At 34.8% G+C, this 26,748-nt stretch overlaps 3 protein-coding genes and 1 pseudogene across 4 annotated transcripts; all 4 read right to left on the bottom strand.

Annotated features, from left to right (window-relative positions):
* Nucleotides 1-9,481: 9,481 nt before the first annotated feature.
* LOC311277674 (hydroxycarboxylic acid receptor 2-like) lies at nt 9,482-10,504 on the bottom strand (the record flags this gene model as incomplete). The annotated part of the gene is made up of 1 exon (XM_084388045.1): nt 9,482-10,504. The coding sequence occupies one exon, from the start codon at nt 10,502-10,504 to the stop codon at nt 9,674-9,676; it is 831 nt and encodes a 276-aa protein (XP_084244171.1). The 3' UTR covers nt 9,482-9,673.
* A 1,858-nt stretch (nt 10,505-12,362) lies between these two features.
* Nucleotides 12,363-14,606, bottom strand: LOC311277673 (chemokine XC receptor 1-like; the record flags this gene model as incomplete). The annotated part of the gene is made up of 2 exons (XM_084388044.1): nt 12,363-12,515; nt 13,959-14,606. The coding sequence occupies 2 exons, from the start codon at nt 14,604-14,606 to the stop codon at nt 12,363-12,365; spliced, it is 801 nt and encodes a 266-aa protein (XP_084244170.1).
* Nucleotides 14,607-18,206: 3,600 nt separating this feature from the next.
* LOC311277672 lies at nt 18,207-20,319 on the bottom strand (annotated as a pseudogene). The gene is made up of 2 exons: nt 19,647-20,319; nt 18,207-18,359 (listed from the first exon to the last, which is right to left on the bottom strand). The product of its transcript is annotated as an uncharacterized misc_RNA (transcript).
* A 2,304-nt stretch (nt 20,320-22,623) lies between these two features.
* On the bottom strand, nt 22,624-25,926 carry LOC311277671 (G-protein coupled receptor 4-like; the record flags this gene model as incomplete). Its single annotated transcript, XM_084388043.1, has 2 exons — nt 22,624-22,695; nt 25,351-25,926. The coding sequence occupies 2 exons, from the start codon at nt 25,924-25,926 to the stop codon at nt 22,624-22,626; spliced, it is 648 nt and encodes a 215-aa protein (XP_084244169.1).
* Nucleotides 25,927-26,748: the final 822 nt, after the last annotated feature.

The raw sequence follows: 26,748 nt of genomic DNA, 5'->3' as shown, positions 1-26,748 counted from the left end.
GGTAATGTAACCATGATCTAAGAAGAGAGAAGTGTGAATGAACCAGGTATAATTAGGATTTAGGTTAATATACATTCAAGTGCAAAATATAATCTTGTATCATATTTCCCATGAATGGATTTCATTTAAATTGTTACTTCTTGAACATGTTTTCGTGCTCTGACAAGCATTTCAGGAAGTGTGTGCCGCTGTGTCAGCGGCCAGGGCCTTATCTCTGATGCGGTGCCGTACCACAGATCTTGCTGTCCAGGCCACCAAGCAAACAGCTTGGCAAACAGTCGCCAACCTAATCAGGGGGGTAGGGCTTGGAAAAGGCGTAACCAGGGGAAGGTGAAAAAAGACCTGAGGGAGGTTATTGAGAGTAAGCGCGCTGGCAACTAGCCGCACTCTCATATCCCCCGCTCCTTCTTCCCTTCCCCTCCCCCTCCCCCTCCCTGGAATATCCCCACGGCTCCATCGTGAGCTTACATAAGGATTAAGCTGCCTCCCCCTAATGGTGGGTTATCTAAGCAGGTACTGTAGCTCCCGTATGTCTTGAGAATTTATCTGCCCGTTTCAGATAAAGGACAGGCTGAAAAAAAACAGCCAGCACAAATCAAACCAATGGACCTATGTGGCACAACAGGCACAAAATAAAGTAACTAAAAAAAGAGTTATTCAGGCCGCGGTGCAGCAGATCACTCTATATCTGAGAGGTTTGGACTTCAGAAGGTTACAGGAGGTTACCACTGCCTGATAACGCTCAACACAGATCAGACACTGAAACAAAGCACACCATTATTAAATTACATCTTTCTAGATTTCTACTTCTGCTTCTATCAGCTTCATAGAGTATATGTGACCCTGTACCACATGGGTAAAAATGTTTAAATTGAGATTTATACATTATCTGAAATCTGAATAAATAAGCTTTCCATTGATGAATGATTTGTTAGGATAGGACAATATTTGGCCGAGATACAACTATTCTGGAATCTGAGGGTGCAAAAAAATCGAAACATTGAGAAAATGGCCTTTAAAGTTGTCCATTTAAATTCACGATTGTGCTGCATTCACTCACAAAAATAAATGTTTTATATATTTAGGAAATTTACAAAATATCTTCATGGAACATGATCTTTACTTAATATCCTAATGATTTTTGGCATAAAAGAAAAATCGATATGTTTGACCCATGCAATGTATTGTTGGCTATTGCCACAAATATACCCGTGCGACTTGTGACTGGTTTTGTAATCCAGGGTCACATATTGTTTGCTATTCTAGTAAATTGCTTGTGGATTAAAACATATGTTACACTGATTCTTGAGAGTCGGGACAAAACTTTTTAAATACACACTATATCAATTAGAGTTATATGTTTCTGCAGAGAAAGGTCTTAGCTATTTAACCATGTAAAGGAACAGGTTCTAAATAAAAACACATTTTTAACAAATAAACATGTTTCTCTTCAGAACTGGATTTGTGTCAACTCTGTCAGAAAAGTATACAATTTTAATTCTTCAAATCCAACAAGAATCTAAAGTTCTGAAGTATATTGTAATAGTGTTTAGTTACTCTGATATGTAAAAAAAATACAATATATAAACTTAAGTTGTGATTTCACACTATTCTGAAAACTCAGATTTCTAAATATTTGCATTTTCAAACTTTGATTTTAATTTCAATATTGTAAAAACAAATTCCTTAAATAAATAAAACATAAGAGGATGTAGATCAGATGGTCCTTTATTACAAAAACAACACAAACTGAAGGAAGAATATTTTTTTCCTCCAAAAATTTAACAAAAACATACATCCAACGCTGTTGACGAAGATCTGACGGTGTTGACGAAAAACTGACGGTGTTGTCAAAAAATGTTTGAATGTTTTACCTCAGATTTGTGAAATGTTCACCTGTTTGTCATGATATGTTCTGACAATAAAGAGTAGTTTAAAACCACAATTAACGCTCTGTTTTCTACAACTTTCACTTAGGAGCAAAAATCTGCCTTTAAACTTGAAAGAAATAAAGATTTGACATTTATCGTGATAATTATCGATATCAACAGATATAAAAAAAATTATCGTGATAATTTTTTTGGGCCATATCGCCCAGCCCTACACTGGCTTCTCATTTCTCTATCTCTGTCTCTACATATATAAATATATATATTAAAGTGCTGGCAAAGTTACAAGTTACACAATAATAAGCAGACCACTGCCTGCCCATTCTCTACAAGTCAGATGCGTATGGTTAAATAATGTAATGCATGCTATGTATGTGCATTTATGTGTAAATAAAACCCTGAAATAACAGTTTAACCCTTCACTATATTCACAAATAATATCATATTCGCACATTAAGAGGTTATTGGTGGATTTGTCAACTCCGTCAGACATAGAACCATAGTCTGACGGAGTTGACGTAAGGGCATGTATTTTCCCGCCAAAACATGTATTGTACACTGCAGCTATAGGTAGTTTTTCCTCAGTTGCTAGCTGTCCCAATAACCTCACTAAAATGCTTAAATTCAATCCACTATGGTTTAAAAAAAGTATCTTAACAGAAAGATGGTATTGACATGGTGCAGCTGTGACCATAGGAATATTGACATTGTTTGTCTAAAATATAAAAAAATGTAAAACGTACCAGAGCATGTGTGGTAGTGCTGCATTCACCACAGGCAGGGAGATGAAAAGGGGTCCTCAGGGATATAGCTGACCATGCTATTTCCTGATTTAAAGAGCTTTATGAAAAAAATCTGACGGAGTTGACAGAAACTGAGGACACTGAGGAACTGAGGAAAATATTGTTTGATGTTCACTTCATGCATTGTTTTTTATATTTATACCCCTTATTTTGTATTTGATATATAGGTTTTCACAATTGTAGAGCTTTTTTAAAGTTTTTTGGGATGGTTAATATTGTGACCTCTTGCTGAGGACAAGTGCAATAACATGGACCTTCTAACCACAGACCATACATTTAAACAAATTTTCCCCCAAAAGATAAAAAAGTTTATTCTAAAAATCAGATAGGTATATACAATTCCTTTAGATTTAACTTTGTAAGTATGTCAATCATGATGAATTTCTTAATTTTTGCTATAAATTAGACTTTTCTATGTGGGACATGTTTTGTCCCGACTCTCAAGAATCAGTGGTTAACTGAGTAACTGTAAATTTACACTAAAGTAGTATTAACCTTAATTAGGCTAAATTTAATTTTAAGTATATATGCAAAACTGCATGAACACAGAAATAGTGTTGAGGTTAAAAACAAGATATTAAATTAAAAAGAGGTGTTTATCACCTGGAGAGTGAATGTCCAGTCTCTGTAAATGTGTATAAATCGATGTGCTGTGTTTTGTAGACTGACTTCACAGCTGTTACAGAACATAATGTGCATGACTTCATCTGCTACACGTCACATAAAACACCAGATATGCAAATAAAGTAAATAAAGACCTGGCAGGTCACATTAGTCAAGCTCGCATCAGCTGACTCTAAGCTGATACACGTCTACCTATAGGAATAGGACGCCTATCACTCTATACATATATAAGCTCCTTCACTATTATCAGCAGCAATCTCGTTTCCCAGGAGCTAATTACCCTCCTCCATCCTTTTTTTAGTGACTTATTGCACATTCAAGGTATACATTTTGCTAGTATAAGTGTTCAAATCAATAATCACTCAAATCTGTAAGAAAATAAATTATCACTGCAACAATTTTTATTCAGTCCTCCCAAATATTCTTCAGTTGTCTGACACTAGATGGCACAGGTGTCACTTATTCAACACCTTAAATGCAAACTCTTAGACTGAGCATTTGAAAAATAGAAAGGGAATAAATACTTTAGACATTTGTGTTGACAGGAAGTCAAGTTTATTGCTATAATCTCTGTGGCAACCATCAATAGGGAAAAGGTGACACTGGGCCATGATGTGTTTTATTGGATAAACAATCTACAAAGAGCACATCAGTAAATCAGTTTGTAATAAACAGAGAACCACTTACATATTCTGAACCACTTTACATCTCAAAGACTCACAAGCGGCATTAAAGATACATTTACATAGACTCTTCAATGCGAAACTCAGTGCATTTACAGAGGAATCACAATGCAACTTACGTGTTACATTTATGACAAAATGTTGCTATATTAAATCTAGTAAAAAGGATCGTAAAAAGGATCAATCCCAGGACATGTTTGCGTTCACACAGATGGCACTCAAGCAATTCTATGCAATTTTCTTGGATCAATGCTCTGTGTGACAGGGGTTCGATGGGTGTTGTGTTCATAAGTGAAATTGTGTTGTAGACTACTATTTTGAAAAGGAAGCCTGAACTGTTACGTTATGTGAACATAAGGGGCCCTATTTTAACGATCTAAGCACATGGTCTAAAGCGCAGTGCGCAAGTTCACTTAGGGCTTGTCCGAATCCACTTTTGCTAGTTTAAAGACAGGAAAAAATGGTGGCGCTCCTTGTGCATGGTCTAAAAGGGTTGTCCCTATTCTCTTAATGAGTAATGGGTGTGTTTTGGGATTTACATGCATTATACCAATCAGAGACCCATTTCCCATTCCCTGCATGTGCTTGCGCCATGTATTTGCATGATGGAATTTGATAGTGGAAAGTCTCCGTCTCCAGAGCGCAAACGGATCTGCTCGTACGCGAGGTTAAAGTGCGCAAGCAAACCATCTACGGGACAAGCCGGATTCCACCATATCTTTATGTACACAATAATAATATTTTACATTTTAATCCTTTTAATTTTAATATTTGGCATGTTTGTGTGCTGCTGTGCGTCCCTGTGTGTTTAATAAGCAGAATGTACGCGGGCTGTGGACCCGCCTATAGGCGGACATTACTAACGCACTCTTTAAATAGCAAAAAAAAAATATTAGCAGTCTATTTCTGTTGCCTCAAAATAACAATGCGTCAGAACACAGCTTGTTTTCAGACCAGCATGCCCAAGGGCGCACAAATGGGCGCAAATGCATTTGCTATTTAAACAACGTGGCACAGGACGTGAAAATGATAACTGCGTCGGACTGAAACTAGCAAAAAACACTTGCATTGCGCTTGGCGCTGCATTGCGCCAGGTGTAAGATAGGGCCCAAGGTGTGAGAACGGAAGTGAAGATAGTTGAAGTTCGCTGCCGCTGTTTTGTATGCTTCATTACGAAATAGCTTGTGACAGATACCACAATGGGTCAAAACCAGAATTTGGAAGTGACATTGAGCTGCTTTAATCTGCCAGAATAATGATGACTGAGGTTGTCATTGTCTTTCTATCACTCACAACTCTGTGCACGTGCTCCATTCCATGCCATCTTTAAACCAAACATCCAACGTCTCCAGACAACCATTACACTCTAAGGTCTCTCTTCAGCCTGAAGCATCACTGTAAAATTACAGTATTTTAAACTCCGTATGAAACAATTCCTATACACATGTAGAACATAATTTTGTGGTGTTTTTTTTTTCTTTTTCTTTTTTTTATTGTGTTGTTAGATTTGACTAGTCTAGTTGTATGTTTGAGTTTGTGGGGGTTTTTTCCCCCTTGTGGTGGGGTTGTGTTTTTGGTTTAGAAAATGTCATTTTTGCTCTTTATGATTCCATTGTTTGGACTGTGTACTTCCCAGAGACTCTTACAAAATTGTGTGTACTACACAGTAAAATGTAAATCTTGAAGTAAAGTCTTTTACTCTTTAAAAGAAACTTTATACTCTGGAAAAATTTAAACACTCTGGACAAATGCATCAACAGGTTTTGGTACTTAAAAATTACTTTGAAATCCAGACCTGTAGCTGTAAGAAATTAATTGCTTAAATTTTATGAATTCATATAAACATAAATAGAAACAGGGCAGCACAGCGGCTCAGTGGGTAGCCCTATCACCTCACAGCAAGAAGGTCCCCGGTTTGAGTCCCGGCTGAGCCAGGAATTAGCAGGTTCTCTGTGATTTCCTTCAGGTCTAACAGTTTCCACCACAGTTCAAACACATACAGCATAGGTTAATTAGCGATACTCTGGTGTCTCTGTGTGAGCCCGGTGATGGGCCATCTGTTCAGGGTGATGTGAATGTCCAGAAAACATTCAAATATAATGTTTTCAGAACATTTCCAAAATGAGTGAATGGAATGTTCCTGTAATGTTCACATAAACCAAGAAAAAAACGTTCTTAATACATTAAAAATAACTGGACGTTTTCAACATTTAAAAAACATTCAAAAATTACATTTTAATAACATTTTCAAAATGAGTGAATGGAATGTTCCTTTACCGTTCACATTAACCAGGAAAAAACGTTCTTAATACATAAAAAAAACCTGACATTTTCAACATCCAGTCAAATAACGTTTTCCTAACCTAATGGGAATGTTAGCAAAACGTTCTGACAACGTATTTTTGTTAGCTGGGAAAGATCCTAATTTAGAGAAATTAGTGTTATTTATAATTTTCACAAAGCAATAAACATTACAGATAAGTAAAGGTCACCATCTTAATCTAATCTAAAATGTCACAGTTGCAAATATTATGGAAAACAGAGGCAGGAGAGCTTTCCCGTACGGTGCAAATAAAGAACAGGGTGCACAAAACCAGCCAGCGCAAAACAAATCACTGAAGGAGACCAAACTTCCTGAATATAGCGTTTTGTCAGACTGGTAAATAATGCTGAAATAGTGACCGGCACATATATGATTACCATGTTCACTATTGTTATTAGAATGAGATAAAACGCTCTTTTCTTCATGTGGTTTTTCTCCTTTCTCCCTCTCCCTCTCTCTCCTGGTCCTGACTGCTTCAGAGCTCTGAGAACAGCCACAAGACAAAACAACTGGATGGAGAAGAGGAGGAGGAACTGCAGTGACATGAACCATGTATGTGCATTAATGTCGAATAAAGCTAAAATGAACATGGAGCGCAAACAAGAACCTAGAGTGATTATCCAGACCGCAGTGCAGCAGATCACTCTATATCTGAGAGGTTTGAACTTCAGAAAGGTTACAGGATGAACCACTGCCAGGTAACGCTCAACACAGATCAGACACTGAAACAGAGGACGACCGGTGACAGCTAGTCCTGCTGTTAAAACACTTAATGTAAAGAGACTTGAAAACCAAATTGAAAGTACAAAGAACAAACAACTCAAACAGTTTCCAATCTCACAAATTGAGAAATTGAGTATGAAGAACTCTGATGCGACTCCACTTCCTGTTCCTGTGATGATGAGCCAGATAATATAGGAGTGTGTAGGAAGACCAACCAGGAAATTGATGCTGTACACACAGATTTCCAGACTTTTCTCAATGGATTGAGTTGTGGAGTTTGTAGATACTTCGTGTGCGGTGATGTTCACTGAGTTATTCATCTCTAGGTTTGTCTTTTACTTTTAATGGTTCATAAAAACTTATTTTGTGATCTACACAAAGAGATAAGTGTTATTGAACCAGATCTGTATAAAAAAAAAAAAAAAGCATTTCAATATATCCCGATTAATCATTTCAGTCTGTAAATGTTTCCAGTTTAAATCTGAATAGAGCAACATCATTAAATGATGAAAAATTGATTGTTTAACAAAGTAATATTCGCAGGCTACATTCACCTGCAAAATCAAATTTTTATAATATGAATTTAATGAATCAATGAATTGAATCATGAATTAATGAATTTAAACTGTTAGTTCTCTTCAATCAAACAAAGCTCAGTCCCACTTTACTCAGTGGATAAAGTGTTAACTCTTTGGACATTATCAGATAAACACAGTGACACTGTTGCTTATTATTAAAGGTATAAACAAGAATAATAAAAAAGAGAAGTTTATCACCTGAAGATGGAATGTTCAGTCTTTCTGGATGTGTATAAATCCCTGTGCTGTGTTTTAAGTTCACTGCTGCCACAATAATATATGTGCATGACTGCATCTGCTACACGTCACATTAAACATCATATACGCAAATATTTAGAGTAAAAAAAAAAGAATTTTTAATTTTTCAAACAAAATGCAAGCCATTTTTTTACACATTTATCAAGTGACCCTGAACTTCAAAATATAATTTTCATATGATACAACATACAATGGTGAGTTTACAGTCTTCCCAAACAATCTTTATAAATAATGAGATGGAAAATTGAGGCTTGGTAATTGATGTAGTGATTTATTGGAAAAACAAATAGCAACCACTCATTTTATTAATAGGATATGGGGTTTCATGCACTCATGCTGTGACTATCTGAACGACCTTAAATAAGTTTAAGTATTTTCTAGAAGTCAAAGTGCACATGTTTTTTTCAGTCCTCTGAAAAGTGAAGTTGTGTTTGAAAGGTATCAAGTTGATGTAAGTACATGTGAGTACAAACTAATCCCCTAGATTTGAAGAGTTAAATAATATCATAAGCAGGTTTTATGGAGAAAAGAGGCAGGAGAGTTTTTCAGTCCGGTGCAGATAAAGAACAGGCTGAACAAAACCAGTGAGAACGTAACAAGTCACAGCCGGAGACCAAACTTTCTGAATAATCAGTTTTGTCAGAATGGTACACAGCAGATATGTGAAATCCCAACAAACCAGAACATTAAACATTAATGAGTTTCAATGTTTTTCATCCTGCTCAAAAGAACTTCATTCATTCATACCCAAAATAACAATTCTAACATATTTTGCTTATTAAATTGTTACCTCTACAATTTAACAAAAAGAGCTCAATCTCATTATATCCAATAGTAAACTTTCCTCTGAACTCACTTTGGACTTTTTCAGGTAAACATTTTTTTAATATTAAGGATAAAAACAAAAACAAAATTGTCACCTGAAAAGTGAATGTCCCCTCTCAGATGTAAATATCTGTGCTGTGTTTGTAGACCAGGGATAGGCAACTCCGGTCCTGGAGGGCCACTGTCCTGCAGAGTTTAGCTCCAACCCTAATTAAACACACCTGAACAAGGCAATCAATGTTTTCAGGATTACTAGATAGATACAGGCAGGTGAGTTTTTATCAGGGCTGAAGCTAAACTCTGCAGGACAGTGGCCCTCCAGGACCGGAGTTGCCTATCCCTGTTGTAGACTGACTTCACACTCGTCACAAGGATGTCAATGCATGACTTCATCTGTTTCATGCCACATAAAACATACAAATATTTAAAGTAAAAAAAACAAAAAAAAAAACAGAGAGTCTGAGTAAACTTATTAACAGAAATTCACTTTTATATGGAAAATATTAATCTGTAAACTTGTGATTGACCAGTCAGAATAAAGTATTCCAGTGTGCCGCATATTGTTATATGTTGCTTCTATACAAGAAAGTAGAAAACTCATACTGTAGATAAATAAATAAAAATAGGGAGGGTGGGTGGGTGGGGGGGGGGGGGGGTATGCAAAAGGTGACACTGGGTCACTGATTAAATGTTTTATTGGATGAACAAACACACTGATATCAAACATATTTATATTAATACATATTTATATATTTATACATACATATATTTAATTAACACACTCAGAATAAGCTAGATATATGTGTAAATAAACAGGGAAATTAAAGATTGTTATATATAATTTAAAATATAACTTCATTTAAAGTCCAGAGCAAACACCAAGAGGAAAGAGACACTTCAGCTGATAAAAAAAAAAAAAAAAAAAAAAAATTGGCCCATCCACTACTAAAAAAAATGTTTTGTCAGTTTATGATGAACAGAAGCCGGAGAGTTTTCCAGTGCGGTGAAGATAAAGAACAGGCTGAACAAAACTAGCTAGAACATAACAAACCAAAGCAGGAGCCCAAAATGAATAGTTATACTGGTTTATCAGAATTATAAATACTCCTGCGATAATAATTGGCACATATGCAAAAACTATGTTCACAGTAGTTATTAGAATGATATAAAATGCTCTTCTCTTCATGTGGTTTTCCTCCTCTCTCTCTCTCCCTCTCTCTCCTGGTCCTGACTGCTTCAGCGCTCTGAGAACAGCCACAAGACAAAACAACTGGATGGGGAGGAAGAGGAGGAACTGCATCATGAAGAACCATGTATGTGCATTAATATTATTTAACATTAATGTGATCATGCAGACCAAACAAGATCCAAGCATAAATATCCAGGCCGCAGTGCAGCAGATCACTCTATATCTGAGAGGTTTGAACTTCAGAAAGGTTACAGGATGAACCACTGCCAGGTAACGCTCAACACACATCAGACACTGAAACAGAGGACGACCAGTGATGGAAATTCCTTGCAAAAACAGTGCTAATGGCCCAAGAAATGAAATCCAATTAGCCAGTACAAAAAACAACAAATCCAGACAGTTACCAATCTCACAAACAGAGAGATTGAGGATGAAGAACTCTGATGCGACTCCACTTCCTGATCCTGTGATGATGAGCCATATAATATAGGAGTGTGTAGGAAGACCAAACAGAAAACTGATGCTGAACACACACATTTCCAGATACCCCACTATCAATATGGAAGGGGTTGTGGAGTTGGTGGAAGCTCCTGGTGTGGTGAAGTTCATTTCCTCCTAGTTTTTCTGAGTTCACAAAAGATAAATAGTATTGATATCAAAAGAGAGAATTATAAACTTATGGGGTTACTCAGATGACAGTTCAACGTAAGCTAGATAAAAAAATATATATATTTAAAAAAATGACTGATCATTTAATACATTGCAGTAAGTCTACATAATGCACTCTTAAAAATAAACAGCGATTCCATAGAAGAACCATTTTAGTTCTACAAAAAACTATTAGTGAAGTTCCTAAAAGAACCCCTTTTTGAAGAACATGTAAAAAATCTAAAGAAGCTTTTTTGCACTAAAAAGGTTCCATGTTAAAGATTCTTCATTAAATCACACATGCCAATAAAGAACCTTTATGTGTGCATGCGTGCGTGTGAAGATTATTATAAAGTGAAGATCATGGTAACTAACTACTGAAGTCATTTTAAGCTTTTGAGGTTTTTGGTGAAGTTTTAGATAGTAATTCCGATAGAATTTATGCACTAACACTTGAGTCATTACTAGTTAGTTATGATCTTCACTTTATAATACAGATCCAAATAAATAGTCATTCCCATAGAAGTATGCAGTAACACTTGAGTCATTACTAGTTAGTTACCATGATTCTTACAGTAGTTACTAATGAAAAGCCAATCCTAAAGTGTAGAATCTTCTAATCATCACACACACACACACACACACACACACATATATATATATATATATATATATATATATATATATATATATATATATATATATATATATATATATATATATATACAGTATATATGAGCTAGCTAATTATTGCTATATGACAGCATAAGCTAATTATTGACAACTTTCTCAGATCATAAGTCTGCTATGCTATTACATATTGATAATGTAAATAACCTTCGTTTACAATAGCAGTTAAAATGTTAATGTAGTGCTAGACATTTGTCCTGCATTAGTTATTGATTAGTTTTGCATGAATTATGAAACTTTTTCAGTAGTTCTCTGGGAAGCATAAAAAAATAGTAGTTATTGATTAGTTAATAGTGAACTAACACTTTCATCTGTGTGCTATTATTTACTAATTCGTTAATCAGAGTTGCTTGTTAGTTAATATTAGTTACTAAATTGGTAATATTGTGTTACTCATTTGTTCATTAACGAAGGAACCTTATTCTGAAGTGTTACCCCTTTATTTTTAAGAGTGTACTCTAAAGTCAAGTAAATTGCTAATTCACTTTGATGAAACAAATAGAGATCAGTTCTGTTTTACTCAAGTGGTCCATCTAACATGCCCACAACCCTTTTACTATGACTGATAACCACAGCAACATTGTCATATATCATTCAGCGGTAAAAAGAAACATAATTGAAAAGAGAAGTTTATCACCTGAAGAGTGAATATTCTGAAAGTCTCTCTGGATGTGTATAAATCTCTGTGCTGTGTTTTATAGACTGACTTCACCGCTGTTACAGAATATATGTGCATGACTTCATCTGCTACACGTCACATAAAACATCAGATATGCAAATATTAAAAGTATTTTATTGTACTGATGCAGTCACCAGCACCATTATAGATTCAATTATTTTTTTTGATTAATTAGGGGTATTTGAATCCATTAATGAATCATATGGGTATGAATATGTAATGATGGTTATTTTATTATGTTTTAGAACAGTCTGCATGATGGAATAAATTCAGGACCACCATGTATTTGTCTGATTGTTCCCCTTAAAGGTATGGTACGGTTATTCATTTTGAGTTTGTTTTTTGTTTGTTATCTGGATGTGACTGACACTCATGAAAAATATTCTGTTTTGATTTGTGTGGTTACTATTTGTGAATGTGTATCACATAATCCTGTTTGTATTGAAGGGCTTATGGGGGTTTGCTGTGGTTTTCACCGAATGCAGTGAAGTGTCCCCTGTATAGGTAGCTCAGTTCCTGTATTCCCAGTTGGACAGTTTGAGAAACTGCTGCCCCTGTCAGCTGACTTGGCTCAGGGCTAATGTCCTGTATATTGTTATGGTCCTGTTTAATAAAGAATTATGTATTTTTCTACAGCTTATTGTCTTCTGTGACAGATTTGTTTCTTTTCCTTTTTTGGGGGGGCCTATCGGGTGTCACATTGATTATGATTTATATTGTGGTATCCACACATTTAATTTACAAACGGTTGCACCCGCTCTTATGTTAAAAAAGGTGGATATGGAATAATGAATATCCATTCTCCACAAATGTACGTCTGAAAATAGGCTTCCACAGTTGATGAAAATGATTTATCACTGGATAAACAAAATGCACTTGTATGACAACCAAGTTCACAGTATACTTATCAGAATGAGATTACAAAAAAGGCAATGTTGCATGTAAAATGTAAATTTCCTCAAAATTCAATTTGTTTGAACTGTGTGCGGTATTAAAACAAAATCACTCCCACACCTGTGATGTTGTTCTGAATTTAAATACAGATGGGATTTCCTGCAGATCATAGCATGTGATATTGCTTGTTTATGAAGAAGTCAAATGAATAAAATGATTACTGAAGCAGTGAGTGTTCAGTCTTCACACAATCTTTATACATCTGAAAATGGGTGACCACTGGTGCCACTCGTTAAACACCTGATATGCAAACATTTTAAAAGAATGGGAGAGAAAAACTCATTGATAAATCGATGTATTCACTAGTAGTGAAAAAACCTATACCAAAATGTATTTAAAATTACCCCAGAGAGTCTGAGTAAACTTATTAAAAGAAATTCACATTTATATGGAAAATGTTAATCTGGAAGCTTGTGATTGACCAGTCAGAATAAAGTATTCCAGTGTGCCACATAATATTGTTATATGTTGCTTCTAACGTAGCAAATTAAAATGAATCACCTGAATACTATTTTTTGAAGACTGAATATTCAATCTTCAAAAATATTCAAACAGGTGCAACTCATTCATTTTTAGACTGAGTATTTAAGAGAGCAAGAAAGAATGAGAGAGATATATAGATAGATAAATAAATAAATAAATAAATAATATGGGGGGTGCAAAAGGTGACTGATTAAATGTTTTATTGGATAAACAAACATCCTGATGTCAAACAACCATATTTGATTAACACACTCAAAATAAGCTAGATCTATGTGTAAATAATATATCATTTTTAGTATAACTTAATTTAAAGTCCAGAGCAAACACCAAGAGGAAAGAGGCACTTCAGCTGATAATATAAAAAAAATGGCCCATACATTAATAAAAATTGTTTGAAAAGTAAGACAATGTGAAGTCATTTTTGTCAGTTTATGATGAACAGAAGCCGGAGAGTTTTCCAGTGCGGTGAAGATAAAGAACAGGCTGAACAAAACTAGCTAGAACATAACAAACCAAACCAGGAGCCCAAAATGAATAGTTATACTGGTTTATCAGAATTATAAATACTCCTGCGATAATAATTGGCACATATGCAAAAACTATGTTCACAGTAGTTATTAGAATGATATAAAATGCTCTTCTCTTCATGTGGTTTTCCTCCTCTCTCTCTCTCTCTCTCTCTCCTGGTCCTGACTGCTTCAGAGCTCTGAGAACAGCCACAAGACAAAACAACTGGATGGGGAGGAAGAGGAGGAACTGCATCATGAAGAACCATGTATGTGCATTAATATTATTTAACATTAATGTGATCATGCAGACCAAACAGGAGCCAAGAATAATTATCCAGGCCGCAGTGCAGCAGATCACTCTATATCTGAGAGGTTTGAACTTCAGAAAGGTTACAGGATGAACCACTGCCAGGTAACGCTCAACACACATCAGACACTGAAACAGAGGACGACCAGCGATGAAAAGTCCTAGCAAAAACAATGCTAATGGCTGAAGAACTGAAATCCAATTAGCCAGTACAAAAAACAACAAATCCAGACAGTTACCAATCTCACTAACAGAGAGATTGAGGATGAAGAACTCTGATGCGACTCCACTTCCTGTTCCTGTGATGATGAGCCATATAACATAGGAGTGTGTAGGAAGACCAAACAGAAAACTGATGCTGAACACACAAGTGTCCAGATACTCCACTAGCAATATGGAAGGGGTTGTGGAGTTGGTGGAAGCTTCTGTGGTGAAGTTCATTTCCTCCTCGTTTGTCTTTTGAGTTCACAAAAGATAAATAGTATTGCTATAAGAAGAGAGAATTATAAACGTATGGGGTTACTCAGACGACAGTTCAACGTAAGCAAGATACAAAATATTATTTAAAAACATTTTCAGTCCACCCCAGCAATTCAACACAGTTTACAGGTAAAAAATGGGTAATTTTATACTGATCATTTAATACATTGCAGTACGTCTACGTACGTCAGCGATTAAATAGAAGAATCATTTTAGTTATCCAAAAAAACTCTTTGTGAAAAGTTCCTAAAATAAATTTTTTTGAAGAACATTTAAAAATCTCAAGAACCTTTTGTGCACTTGAAAGGTTCCATGTTAAATGTTCTTCATGAAATCACACATGCCAATAAAGAACCTTTATTTTTAAGAGTGTACCCTAATGTCAAGTATAAATTGCTAATTCACTTTGATGAAACAAATAGAGATCAGTTCTGTTTTACTCAAGTGGTCCATCTAACATGCCCATAACCCTTTTACTATGACTGATAACCACAGCAACATTGTCATATATCATTCAGCGGTAAAAAGAAAAATAATTCAATTTAAAAGAGAAGTTTATCACCTGAAGAGTGAATGTTCAGTCTCTCTGGATGTGTATAAATCTCTGTGCTGTGTTTTGTAGACTGACTTTACAGCTGTTACAGAATATGTGCATGACTTCATCTGCTACACGTCACATAAAACATCAGATATGCAAATATTAAAAGTAAAAAGGTTTAAAAAGATCATAAAAACATATACTCTTATTTGATACTTTAATTTTATTCCATAAAAGTTATTTCATTCATTCATTCAATCATTCATGCATTCATTCATTTCCAAAATAACATCATATTTCACTTATTAAATTGTTACTTCTGTTCAATCTCATTTTATTCAATTATAAACTTTCCTCAGAACTCGCTTTGGACTTTTTCAGATAAACACTGTGACATTTTCTAACACTAAGGATAAAAAATAAATAAATTAGTTTGTCACCTGAAAAGTGAATGTCCCCTCTCAGATATAAAAATATGTGCTGTGTTTGTAGACTGACTTCACAGTCATCACAAGGATGTCAATGCATGACTTCATCTGTTTCATGCCACATAAAACACACAAATATTTAAAGTAAAAAAAAAAAAAAAAAAACAGAGAGTCTGAGTAAACTTATTAACAGAAATTCACTTTTATATGGAAAATATTAATCTGTAAACTTGTGATTGACCAGTCAGAATAAAGTATTCCAGTGTGCCGCATATTGTTATATGTTGCTTCTATACAAGAAAGTAGCAAATTCAAATTATTCACCCGAAAACAATTTTTTTGTAGACTGAATATTCAATCTTTGTACATCTAAACTAGACAGCACATGCAGGTGCAACTTATTAATTTTTAGTCTGAGTATTTAAGAGAGCAAGAAAGAATGAGAGAGAGAGATACTGTAGATAAATAAAAAATATGGTGGTATGCAAAAGGTGACACTGGGTCACTGATTAAATGTTTTATTGGATGAACAAACACACTGATATCAAACATATTTATATTAATACATATTTATATATTTATACATACATATATTTAATTAACACACTCAGAATAAGCTAGATCTATGTGTAAATAAACAGGGAAATTAAAGATTGTTATATATAATTTGAAATATAACTTCATTTAAAGTCCAGAGCAAACACCAAGAGGAAAGAGACACTTCAGCTGATAATAAAAAATAAAAAAAATTGGCCCATCCACTACTAAAAAATTTTTTTTATCAGTTTATGATGAACAGAAGCCGGAGAGTTTTCCAGTGCGGTGAAGATAAAGAACAGGCTGAACAAAACTAGCTAGAGCATAACAAACCAAAGCAGGAGCCCAAAATGAATAGTTATACTGGTTTATCAGAATTATAAATACTCCTGCGATAATAACTGGCACATATGCAAAAACTATGTTCACAGTAGTTATTAGAATTATATAAAATGCTCTTCTCTTCATGTGGTTTTCCTCCTCTCTCTCTCTCCCTCTCTCTCCTGGTCCTGACTGCTTCAGAGCTCTGAGAACAGCCACAAGACAAAACAACTGGATGGGGAGGAAGAGGAGGAACTGCATCATGAAGAACCATGTATGTGCATTAATATTATTTAACATTAATGTGATCATGCAGACCAAACAGGAGCCAAGAGTAATTATCCAGACCGCAGTGCAGCAGATCACTCTATATCTGAGAGGTTTGAACTTCAGAAAGGTTACAGGATGAACCACTGCCAGGTAACGCTCAACACACATCAGACACTGAAACAGAGGACGGCCAGTGATGTCTAGTCCTTGTAATAAAAGTGCTAATGTCAAGAGACTTGAACTATATTTTGACAATATTAAGAAAAGAAAATCCACATAGATACAAATCTCGCAACAAGAGAGATTGAGCATAAAGAACTCTGATGCAACTCCACGTCCTGATCCTGTGATGATGAGCCATATAACATAGGAGTGTGTAGGAAGACCAAACAAGAGACTGATGCAGTAAATCCAAATTTCTATTTCGTCCGCTTCCCAGATTCCATCTGTTCCAGATCCCATTGTAGAGTTGGTGGAAGCTCCTGTTGTGGTGGAGTTCATTTCCTTCTTGTTTGTCTGAGCAGCACATGAGCTTACAAAACATAACTGATAGTGTTAATAGAGGAGAGAATTATAAATGTACCGTTTTACTTATAGACTGCAATTCAACATGAGCATGATAAGAAAGTACACTAAATGCAATATGTGATTCTTCGTTCAGAAGAACAAATCATTTCAAATCATAAGGTTGCTCTACAAATAATCATTTTCCTATAACTAATTAAATAATAAATAAATAATCCTATAAATTGTGGGTAATTCGTGGTTCTGGACAACATATGCCCACCACCGTATGCGTGGAAATATATATAAAAAAAGTCAAATGTGGATATTAGCAGCAGAATACGCAGAACACAGAATCTATGCAGGACTTAGGACAGTATGCAGGACAGTAGTAGGCTTAAAATCGTATAGTATAAGGTTAAAAACATATCTTTTTTTGGTTCATAATTAAAAAATATACCCTAATGGGCTCGCACTTATTACAGAGTAATACATAATATGTAATAATAATACATACATAAGCAAAGTTTTAATGTTCGTTATGTTATTTTGAGTTGACAACTAAGCCATCTAACATGACCATAAACCCTTTAATATAACCACAGTGACAAATGGTTCAGCATATAAAAGAAAATGAATCTAATTTAAAAGAGTTTATCACCTGAAGAGTGAATGTCCTGCTCTGTGCTGTGTTTTGTAGTCTGACTTCACAGCTGTCAAAACAATAGCTGATAATATGTGTATGACTTCATCTGGTACATGTCATGTACAACATATGCAAAATGTTTAGAGGGGTCCATTTATAACCCCAAAGGACAGATGGAATAGGCCTATTTGGAACATGTTTGTTTAAGTATTTGGGATTTTTATATGTTGGTCTATGTATATAAATATATTCTGTTTTGATTTGTGTGGTTACTATTTGTGAATGTGTATCACATAATCCTGTTTGTATTGAAGGGCTTATGGGGGTTTGCTGTGGTTTTCACCGAATGCAGTGAAGTGTCCCCTGTATAGGTAGCTCAGTTCCTGTATTCCCAGTTGGACAGTTTGAGAAACTGCTGCCCCTGTCAGCTGACTTGGCTCAGGGTTAATGTCCTGTATATTGTTATGGTCCTGTTTAATAAAGAATTATGTATTTTTCTACAGCTTATTGTCTTCTGTGACAGATTTGTCTCTTTTCCTTTTTTGGGGGGGCCTATCGGGTGTCACATTGATTATGATTTATATTGTGGTATCCACACATTTAATTTACAAACGGTTGCACCCGCTCTTATGTTAAAAAAGGTGGATATGGAATAATGAATATCCATTCTCCACAAATGTACGTCTGAATTTAGGCTTCCACAGTTGATGAAAATGATTTATTGGATAAAAAAAAGTTCACAGTATACTTATCAGAACGAGATTACAAAAAAGGCAATGTTGCATGTAAAATGTAAATTTCGTCAAAATTAAATTTGTTTGAACTGTGTGCGGTATTAAAACAAAATCACTCCCACACCTGTGATGTTGTTCTGAATTTAAATACAGATGGGATTTCCTGCAGATCATAGCATGTGATATTGCTTGTTTATGAAGAAGTCAAATGAATAAAATGATTACTGAAGCAGTGAGTGTTCAGTCTTCACGAACAATCTTTATACATCTGAAAATGGGTGACCACTGGTGCCACTCGTTAAACACCTGATATGCAAACATTTTAAAAGAATGGGAGAGAAAAACTCATTGATAAATCGATGTATTCACTAGTAGTGAAAAAACCTATACCAAAATGTATTTAAAATTACATTTATTTCATACCAAATATACTACAAACCCATTAACATATTTACTGACATTGTTTGATACTTACTGATATAATTAAACTTTATTTGGAGCACTTCTTTATTGCACAATCCACATTTCTTGACATTAAGCCTTAAAATGTGTTTAATATCACCATTAGTAAGGAGAGTATGATCTCTGTATAATATCAGTCTTTAAATGTAAGATATGATATTTAAACTGTACCTAAGTATACTTGCAATAGTTCCACTTTAGCACGATCAAATATACTTAAGTATATCTTTAGTTTGACCTCAGCACTATTTCTTATTTTTCACTAGGGTTGGATTGAAAAAAAAGTGGAATTTCAGGCAGAATGATGATTTCATGCACTTTAGTTATTTTCCACACACACAAAAGAAAGGAAATTAAGCAAATATATCACACTAGCAGGTTTTAAGGTGAATAGAGGCAGGGTAGTTTTCCAGTGCGGTGCAGATAAAGAACAGGCTGAATAAAACTAGCCAGCACATAACAAATCACAGCAATAAGCCAAAGTGCAGGATAATTCTGTTGTATTAGAATGTTTAAGAGTTCTATGATAGTATATGGGACATATACAATAACCATATTCACTGTAGATATTAGAATAAGATAAAACGCTCTTTTCTTCATGTGGTTTTCATCCTCTCTCTCTCTCTCTCTCTCTCTCTCTCTCTCTCTCTCCCTCTCTCTCCTGGTCCTGACTGCTTCAGAGCTCTGAGAACAGCCACAAGACAAAACAACTGGATGGAGAGGAAGAGGAGGAACTGCAGCGAGAAGAACAATGCATGTACAGTCAAGGTAGATAACAAATACATAATCATGCAGACCAAACAGGAGCCAAGAGAGATTATCCAGGCCGCAGTGCAGCAGATCACTCTATATCTGAGAGGTTTGTACTTCAGAAAGGTTACAGGATGAACCACTGCCAGGTAACGCTCAACACAGATCAGACACTGAAACAGAGGACGGCCAGTGACGCCTAGTCCTTGTACACTGATAATAATGTGAGATGTGAAAACCAATATGACATTACAAAGAGTAAACTATTCAGACAAGTTCCAATCTCACAAACAGAGAGATTGAGGTTAAAGTGTCTTGATGCAACTCCACTTCCTGTTCCTGTGATGATGAGCCATATGACATATGAGTGTATAGGAAGACCAAACAGCAAATTAATGCAGAGCATGGACATTTCTAGATCACCTACTATCCACATGGAAGAGGTTGTGGTATTGGTGGAAGGTCCTGGTGTGGTGGAGTTCATTTCCTATAATTTGTCTGATCACAGAAGCTCACACAATATTGCTATAGGAAGAGAATTTTACTTAGTTATTCAGACTAGTCCAACATAAGCAACATATGAAGGGAGATTGAAGGTACATTTTCAATCCATTTCAATCTACGAATCATAAGACTCTAATATTACACTGAACATTGTACATATGTCAATGTCACTTTTATTTATATAGCACTATTAAAACAACACATGTTGACCAGTGTGCTTTACATCATCTCAGTAAGAAGACAGAATAATACAATAGTAATGTTTTATTTAAAAAAACATATATACAAGTAATAATAATACTGATCATTTTAGTACTCTGCAGTCAATACCCAAAATGGTTTCAAGTAAACGGTTGACCCTGTTTGATGAAACAAATAAAACTCATCCCCATTTTACTAAGAGCTACCGTGATTTACTTTAATCCATCTAATATACCATTAACCACTTTAATATGATGGATAACCAATATTGTCCAATTTAAAAGAGGAGTTTATTACCTGAAGAGTGAATGTCCAGTCTCTGGATGTGTATAACTCTCTGTGCTGTTTTGTAGACTGACTTCACAGTTTTCAAAAGAATATATGCATCTGATACACGTCACATAAAACATAAAACATGCAAATATATAAGGAAAAAGTGAGGTTCACTAGGACAGTCTAATCAGAGAGGTTTTTTATTATTATTATTTTATTTTATTTTATTTTATTTTATTATTATTGTCAAAAGGCTATAGAAAATGTTACTTTGAACATATAAACATTTTAATGCCATTCAGATTGAAAGTTTGGCAAAGCAAAAATAGACAATATTGTGTGTAGAAATATATAAGTATTACCTTCCAGTTTATTGAATTGTTGTAGAATATCACACCTGCAGTTTTGCATGGCTGTGATTTTTATACAGTAAGAAAAATAAAAAATAAAATTAGATTTTTGAATTCTGCTCTTGAAATGAAAATGTTAAGACCAAGTATTTAGAAAGAAAGACAAAGAAAATGACACTGCTTTAAACAAACTAATAGCAACCATATGTGAAACACACACTTATAATAAACTAAATCTGTATATAAATAGGACAATTAAGCATTTCATGCATTAACCATGGTTTACTGACTGCCAGCAGTTCAAATTATCAGCTAAGTGTAAATGTGCATATGCTTTTATTAATCCAGTAGAAACCAAGACATGTTTAGATGTTTAAAAACAATTAGTATTTTTTTCAGATGCTGGATTTGTGAGTTCATGACATTAAATATTTTAAATATATTCATAAGATATTCAAAGGTTTTTAGTAAAGTTTTTATGTAACATTGCATTTTTACAGAATATGTAAATATACATTGCCTCAAAGCAGGCTGAACTCAGATGATTCTGGTGCTCATTTAAAGGAAAGAGACAAAGGAACATATTTTTTAAAGGAAAGTAAGGTGAATCAAAATTGTACCATGACATTTAATATCACAATAGCAGGTTTTATGAGGAACAGAGGAAGGGGAGTTTTCCAGTGCGGTGCAGATAAAGAACAGGCTGAACAAAACTAGCTAGAACATAACAAACCAAACCAAGAAACCAGTGTTCACAAACATATTGTTCTGTTAAAATGGTGTAGAGTGCTATAATAGCATATGGTATATGTATAATAGCCACATTCACAGTAGTTATTAGAATGAGATAAAATGCTCTTCTCTTCATGTGGTTTTCCTCCTTTCTTTCTCTCCCTCTCTCTCCTGGTCCAGACTGCTTCAGAGCTCTGAGAACAGCCACAAGACAAAACAACTGGATGGAGAGGAAGAGGAGGATCTGCAGTGAGAAGAAGAAGGCATATGCCATCAGGTTGAGAGGGTTTAAAATAAACCTACAAAATAAACATGGTCCAAGAGTGATTATCCAGGCCGCAGTGCAGCAGATCACTCTATATCTGAGAGGTTTGTACTTCAGAAAGGTTACAGGATGAACCACTGCCAGGTAACGCTCAACACAGATCAGACACTGAAACAGAGGACGACCAGAGATAGCTAGTCCTTGTAAAAATGTTACTAATGTTAAGAGACATGGGAACACATTTGACAGAATAAAGAATAAAGAATTAATAGAGTTACCAATCTCACAAACAGAGAGATTGAGGATAAAGAAGTCTGAGGCAATTCTATTTTTTGCTCCTGTGACGATGAGCCATATAACATAGGAGTGTGTAAAAAGACCAAACAGGAACTTGAGGGTGAAGATGCATATTTCGAGATAGACTGTAAGCTTAATGCAAGGACTTGTGGAGTTGGTGTACGTGTCAGGTCTGGTTGAGTTCATTTTCTCTTCTCTTGTCTATGCACAGAAGCTCACGAGATATAGCAACTATGATCTGTAGAAATAGAGATGTGTAAAGCTATTTCAGTTTTCAAAGTAAATTATTGATTTTTGTTTCATAAAACAAATGGCATTCTAACAACAATGTCTAACATGCCCATAACCCCTTTAATATGACTAATTAACAATATGCCCATATTGTGACATATCATTCAGCATAGAAAAAGAAAATGAATAGAATTTAAAAGAGAAGTTTATCACCTGAAGAGTGACTGTTCAGTCTCTCTGAATGTGTATAAATCTCCGTGCTGTGATTTGTAGGCTGACTTCACAGTTGTCACAAGAATATATACGAACACATATGCAAATATTCAATATAATAAATGAGGTTCAAAAGTCTAGGTATGTGGCAAATTTTTTATTGATAGCTCATAATCCTACAAAAAAAGTACAAGAGTAGTCTGCCTATGGGATATGATGCTTTCTTAAAGACTAGTTGGAAAATGATATTGCAAGACAACATTCTCTTTAAATAAAACATAAACATGTTTATTGCTTTAAAATGTATCTAAATACAATTATTATCTTCATTATCTTAATAGTGAGTAGAAAAGGTGCACTGTCAACTTAATACAAAATTAATACTTTACTCTTTTTTAAAACAATTTTTCTCAGTATAAATTGGTTTTGTTACACAAAAATATCTGGCTGCCTTATTTTAGGAAGGATATTCCTCACAAGGAGATCACCATTGGAGGTCCATTCCTTTAAATTTACCCTTAACTGATCAATGAGATTGACAATAACAAGAGTCCATTTTTTAAAGAAATTGTTATATGATGAGTGAATATAAATTTGAATATTGGCTTTCACAGGTGGCATGTCAAACACCTGCAATGCAAATTTTGTTTGTACCAAATATGAGGTTAAACAGTGAGGGACAAATCAAACAGGAAAATATCACTTTTCATTAAAAATCACCGATTTCAAGGTTGTCGGTGATGGCAAAAGTATTTGAATCTTTTATAAATTTAAAATTGCTGATGGTAAGCCAGTATTATGTCTTTTAATATGACTATGTGGTATGGAGTTCTGACTGTTAAAGCAAAGCAGAATTTGTCAAGGGTGGTTAATGTAGCTTGCGCAATTGTAGGTAAGACACAAAGACAACTGAATGATTATTGGTTATTATAGAGGATTCTTCTCATCCCTTACATTCTAAATTTCAGATGTTACCATCAAGGAGACGTTTCAGACAAACCCGGGTAAGTAAAAATGTGTACCAGATGTCATTTGAGCCAACTGCCATTAGAATTTTACATTTTAAGGAGATATGAATATGAGTAGGGGTGGAAATGTATGCATAGATTGTATGTGCATATGGGAATGTTATTATTTTAATTGTTTTATATGTATGTATATTGTTATGTTGTGTGGGTGTCCTTGTGTGTGGTGTATAGTGAAGCCAAAGACAAATGTCCACTTGTGGACAATAAAGGACAACACAATTCAGCTCAGTCCAGATGGCACTGGTATTGCTGTATATTATTACTGGTATTGTTGTTCTTGGGGGGAAAACTTTCAAATTCAAATGAGTTTGTCACCTAAAAAGTGAATGTCCAGATGCATTTAAATCTGTGCTTACTTAGCAGCTGTCATAAAGATATATTTCCATGACTCAGATATCTGTCTGAGTAAACATTTGAAACATTTGCATAGAAAATGTTCTATTTGTGTAGAAAATGCAGCATGTTAATTTGAGTTGGTTTAAAGACATGAGATGTTTACATGCATGTAAAATAAAATACAAAAAAAAATACAAATTTAACATGCATGGCATGCTAACAATTGTTAATTACACATTTAATTCACTAAATATTGACTTGAAGATAAAGATACAAGCTCCATTTAGAGATTCGACTTGAGTGTTTAAGTGTTTGAGGAGTCAATGTTTTGTGAAGAATATGATGCAGGTAAGGATCATGTCAATTTGAAATATGGTACAATTGTTCTTTGGAAATAAATATTCTGTTCTTTATCAAATTGTTTGTCTGCTGTGACAGAAACATTAAATTAAAACTCTTATATTCACAACAGTAGTCTATGAAAACATCCGACATGGAAACAGGTGACACTTATTTTATTTTGAAAACTTACAAATACAGTAACGTGAGTATTTGTAATTCGTTACTTCACACCACTGCAAATGACTGATAATACATAAACTAAAATGGTGTGGTGGATTTTTATATCATCACACTTTTCACTTAGATACAACCTCTTGGCTATTTCCACCTTGAGTGCATGCAGGGAAAAAAGATATCTGATGTCATTCAAACAATTTGTTATACTTTATGGGGTAAGTTGTCACAAACCTTCCATTAAACAGCCTAGTATGGGCTTTTCAGTAGAATTGAATCAGTAAAACCTTTATGAAGCATGAAAAATCCACAACACAGCAAAAATATAATTTGTAACATCTTGACAATATTGAAATGTTTTAAATGAGTGAGAGGTGTTAGGGATGTTTGAAGAAGGGCAGTTTCCCAACTCGCCGTAGAAAAAGAAAAGCAGGAACAAAACCACCCAACACAAAACAAAACAAGCTAAGCACACTCACTTCCTTAACATCTTTTTGTAAAATAATATAGAGGAATCTTGAGATCGTAAAAGGAACAATTACAATTAGCATAGTCACAGTCAATATTACAATGATCTGAAATGCTCTTTTCTTCATGTGGTTTTCCTCCTTTCTCTCTCTCCCTCTCTCTCCTGGTCCTGACTGCTTCAGAGCTCTGAGAACAGCCACAAGACAAAACAACTGGATGGAGAGAAAGAGGAGGAACTGCACGAACGAAAACCACATGAACAAGTTGGCTGACACTAACATTAACATGCAGAAAAAGCAGGACCCAAGGCCTGATATCCAGGCCACAGTGCAGCAGATCACTCTATATCTGAGAGGTTTGAACTTCAGAAAGGTTACAGGATGAACCACTGCCAGGTAACGCTCAACACAGATCAGACACTGAAACAAAGGACGAACGGTGATGATATTTCCTGTTAAAAACCTCAGTGTAATCAAGGACACTGATTCTTGGTAACTAAATTCCTTATGCAAATAAATCAAAGCAAACAGACAGAAAATCATCTCACAAACAGAGAGATTGAGGTTGAAGAACTCTGATGCAACTCCGTTTCCTGTTCCTCTCACGATGAGCCATATAACATAGGAGTGTGTAGGAAGACCAAACAGAAGACTGAAGATCATCACACAAATCGTCATAGTGTCCATTGGTGTCTTTGTATATGCAGTGAGGTTAGTTGATGGGAAAACCTCAAATGTGGGATCCACAGCAGAGTAGTTCATCTCTCTGTACTTCCCTCTAAATACACATTCTCTTAATTAGTATCAGACGTTGTTATGAAACGTCATTAATGTTCATACACACACACACACACGTTACATTTTTTATAATTGAATATTTCATTTTAAAATTAACTATATTATAAAAGAGTTTTAAGGGGAGTTTATTACCTTGACAAGTCAATTTCCAGTAATTCTTCAAAAATCAAGTCCCATTTTATATAATACAACTAACTTTTAACATAACTTTTGAGATATGACTAAATGAAAACACTTCAAAAACATCAACTGGTAAAAAATTCCAGCGGGACGCACAGTATTGTCAAGTAGCTCTTTTGGACTGAGAAATGAATTCACATCTCGCATAATTTATCACCATTCGGTCCTGGCATGCAAATGTAGGTCAGATGACATTTTCTCTGTTCCTCAACATGGAGCAAAAGATTTAAAGGGAAAGTTCACTTTAAAATGAAAATTAAATCATAATTTATTCACCCTGGTGTTGTCATTTACTAATGCCATTCTTTCTTTTATGGACCACAAAACAATTATTAGGATAAACCGGGAATTAACATGTTCGGTATATGAACATTTTGAGCAAAGATAGATTGACTTCCCATGGCACTTTGTAAACAAGTGATTGTTAATTATAGGCTCCTTAATTGCAGTTATGTTATCAACCAATTTTGCATGTGTGAACCATTCTACAAAATACCATTTTGCACAAATAAACAAACAAAC

Source organism: Rutilus rutilus (assembly GCF_951802725.1).
Source record: "Rutilus rutilus genome assembly, chromosome: 18".
NCBI classification, from domain to species: Eukaryota; Metazoa; Chordata; class Actinopteri; order Cypriniformes; family Leuciscidae; genus Rutilus; species Rutilus rutilus.
This window is presented reverse-complemented; position numbering and strand designations above follow the sequence as displayed.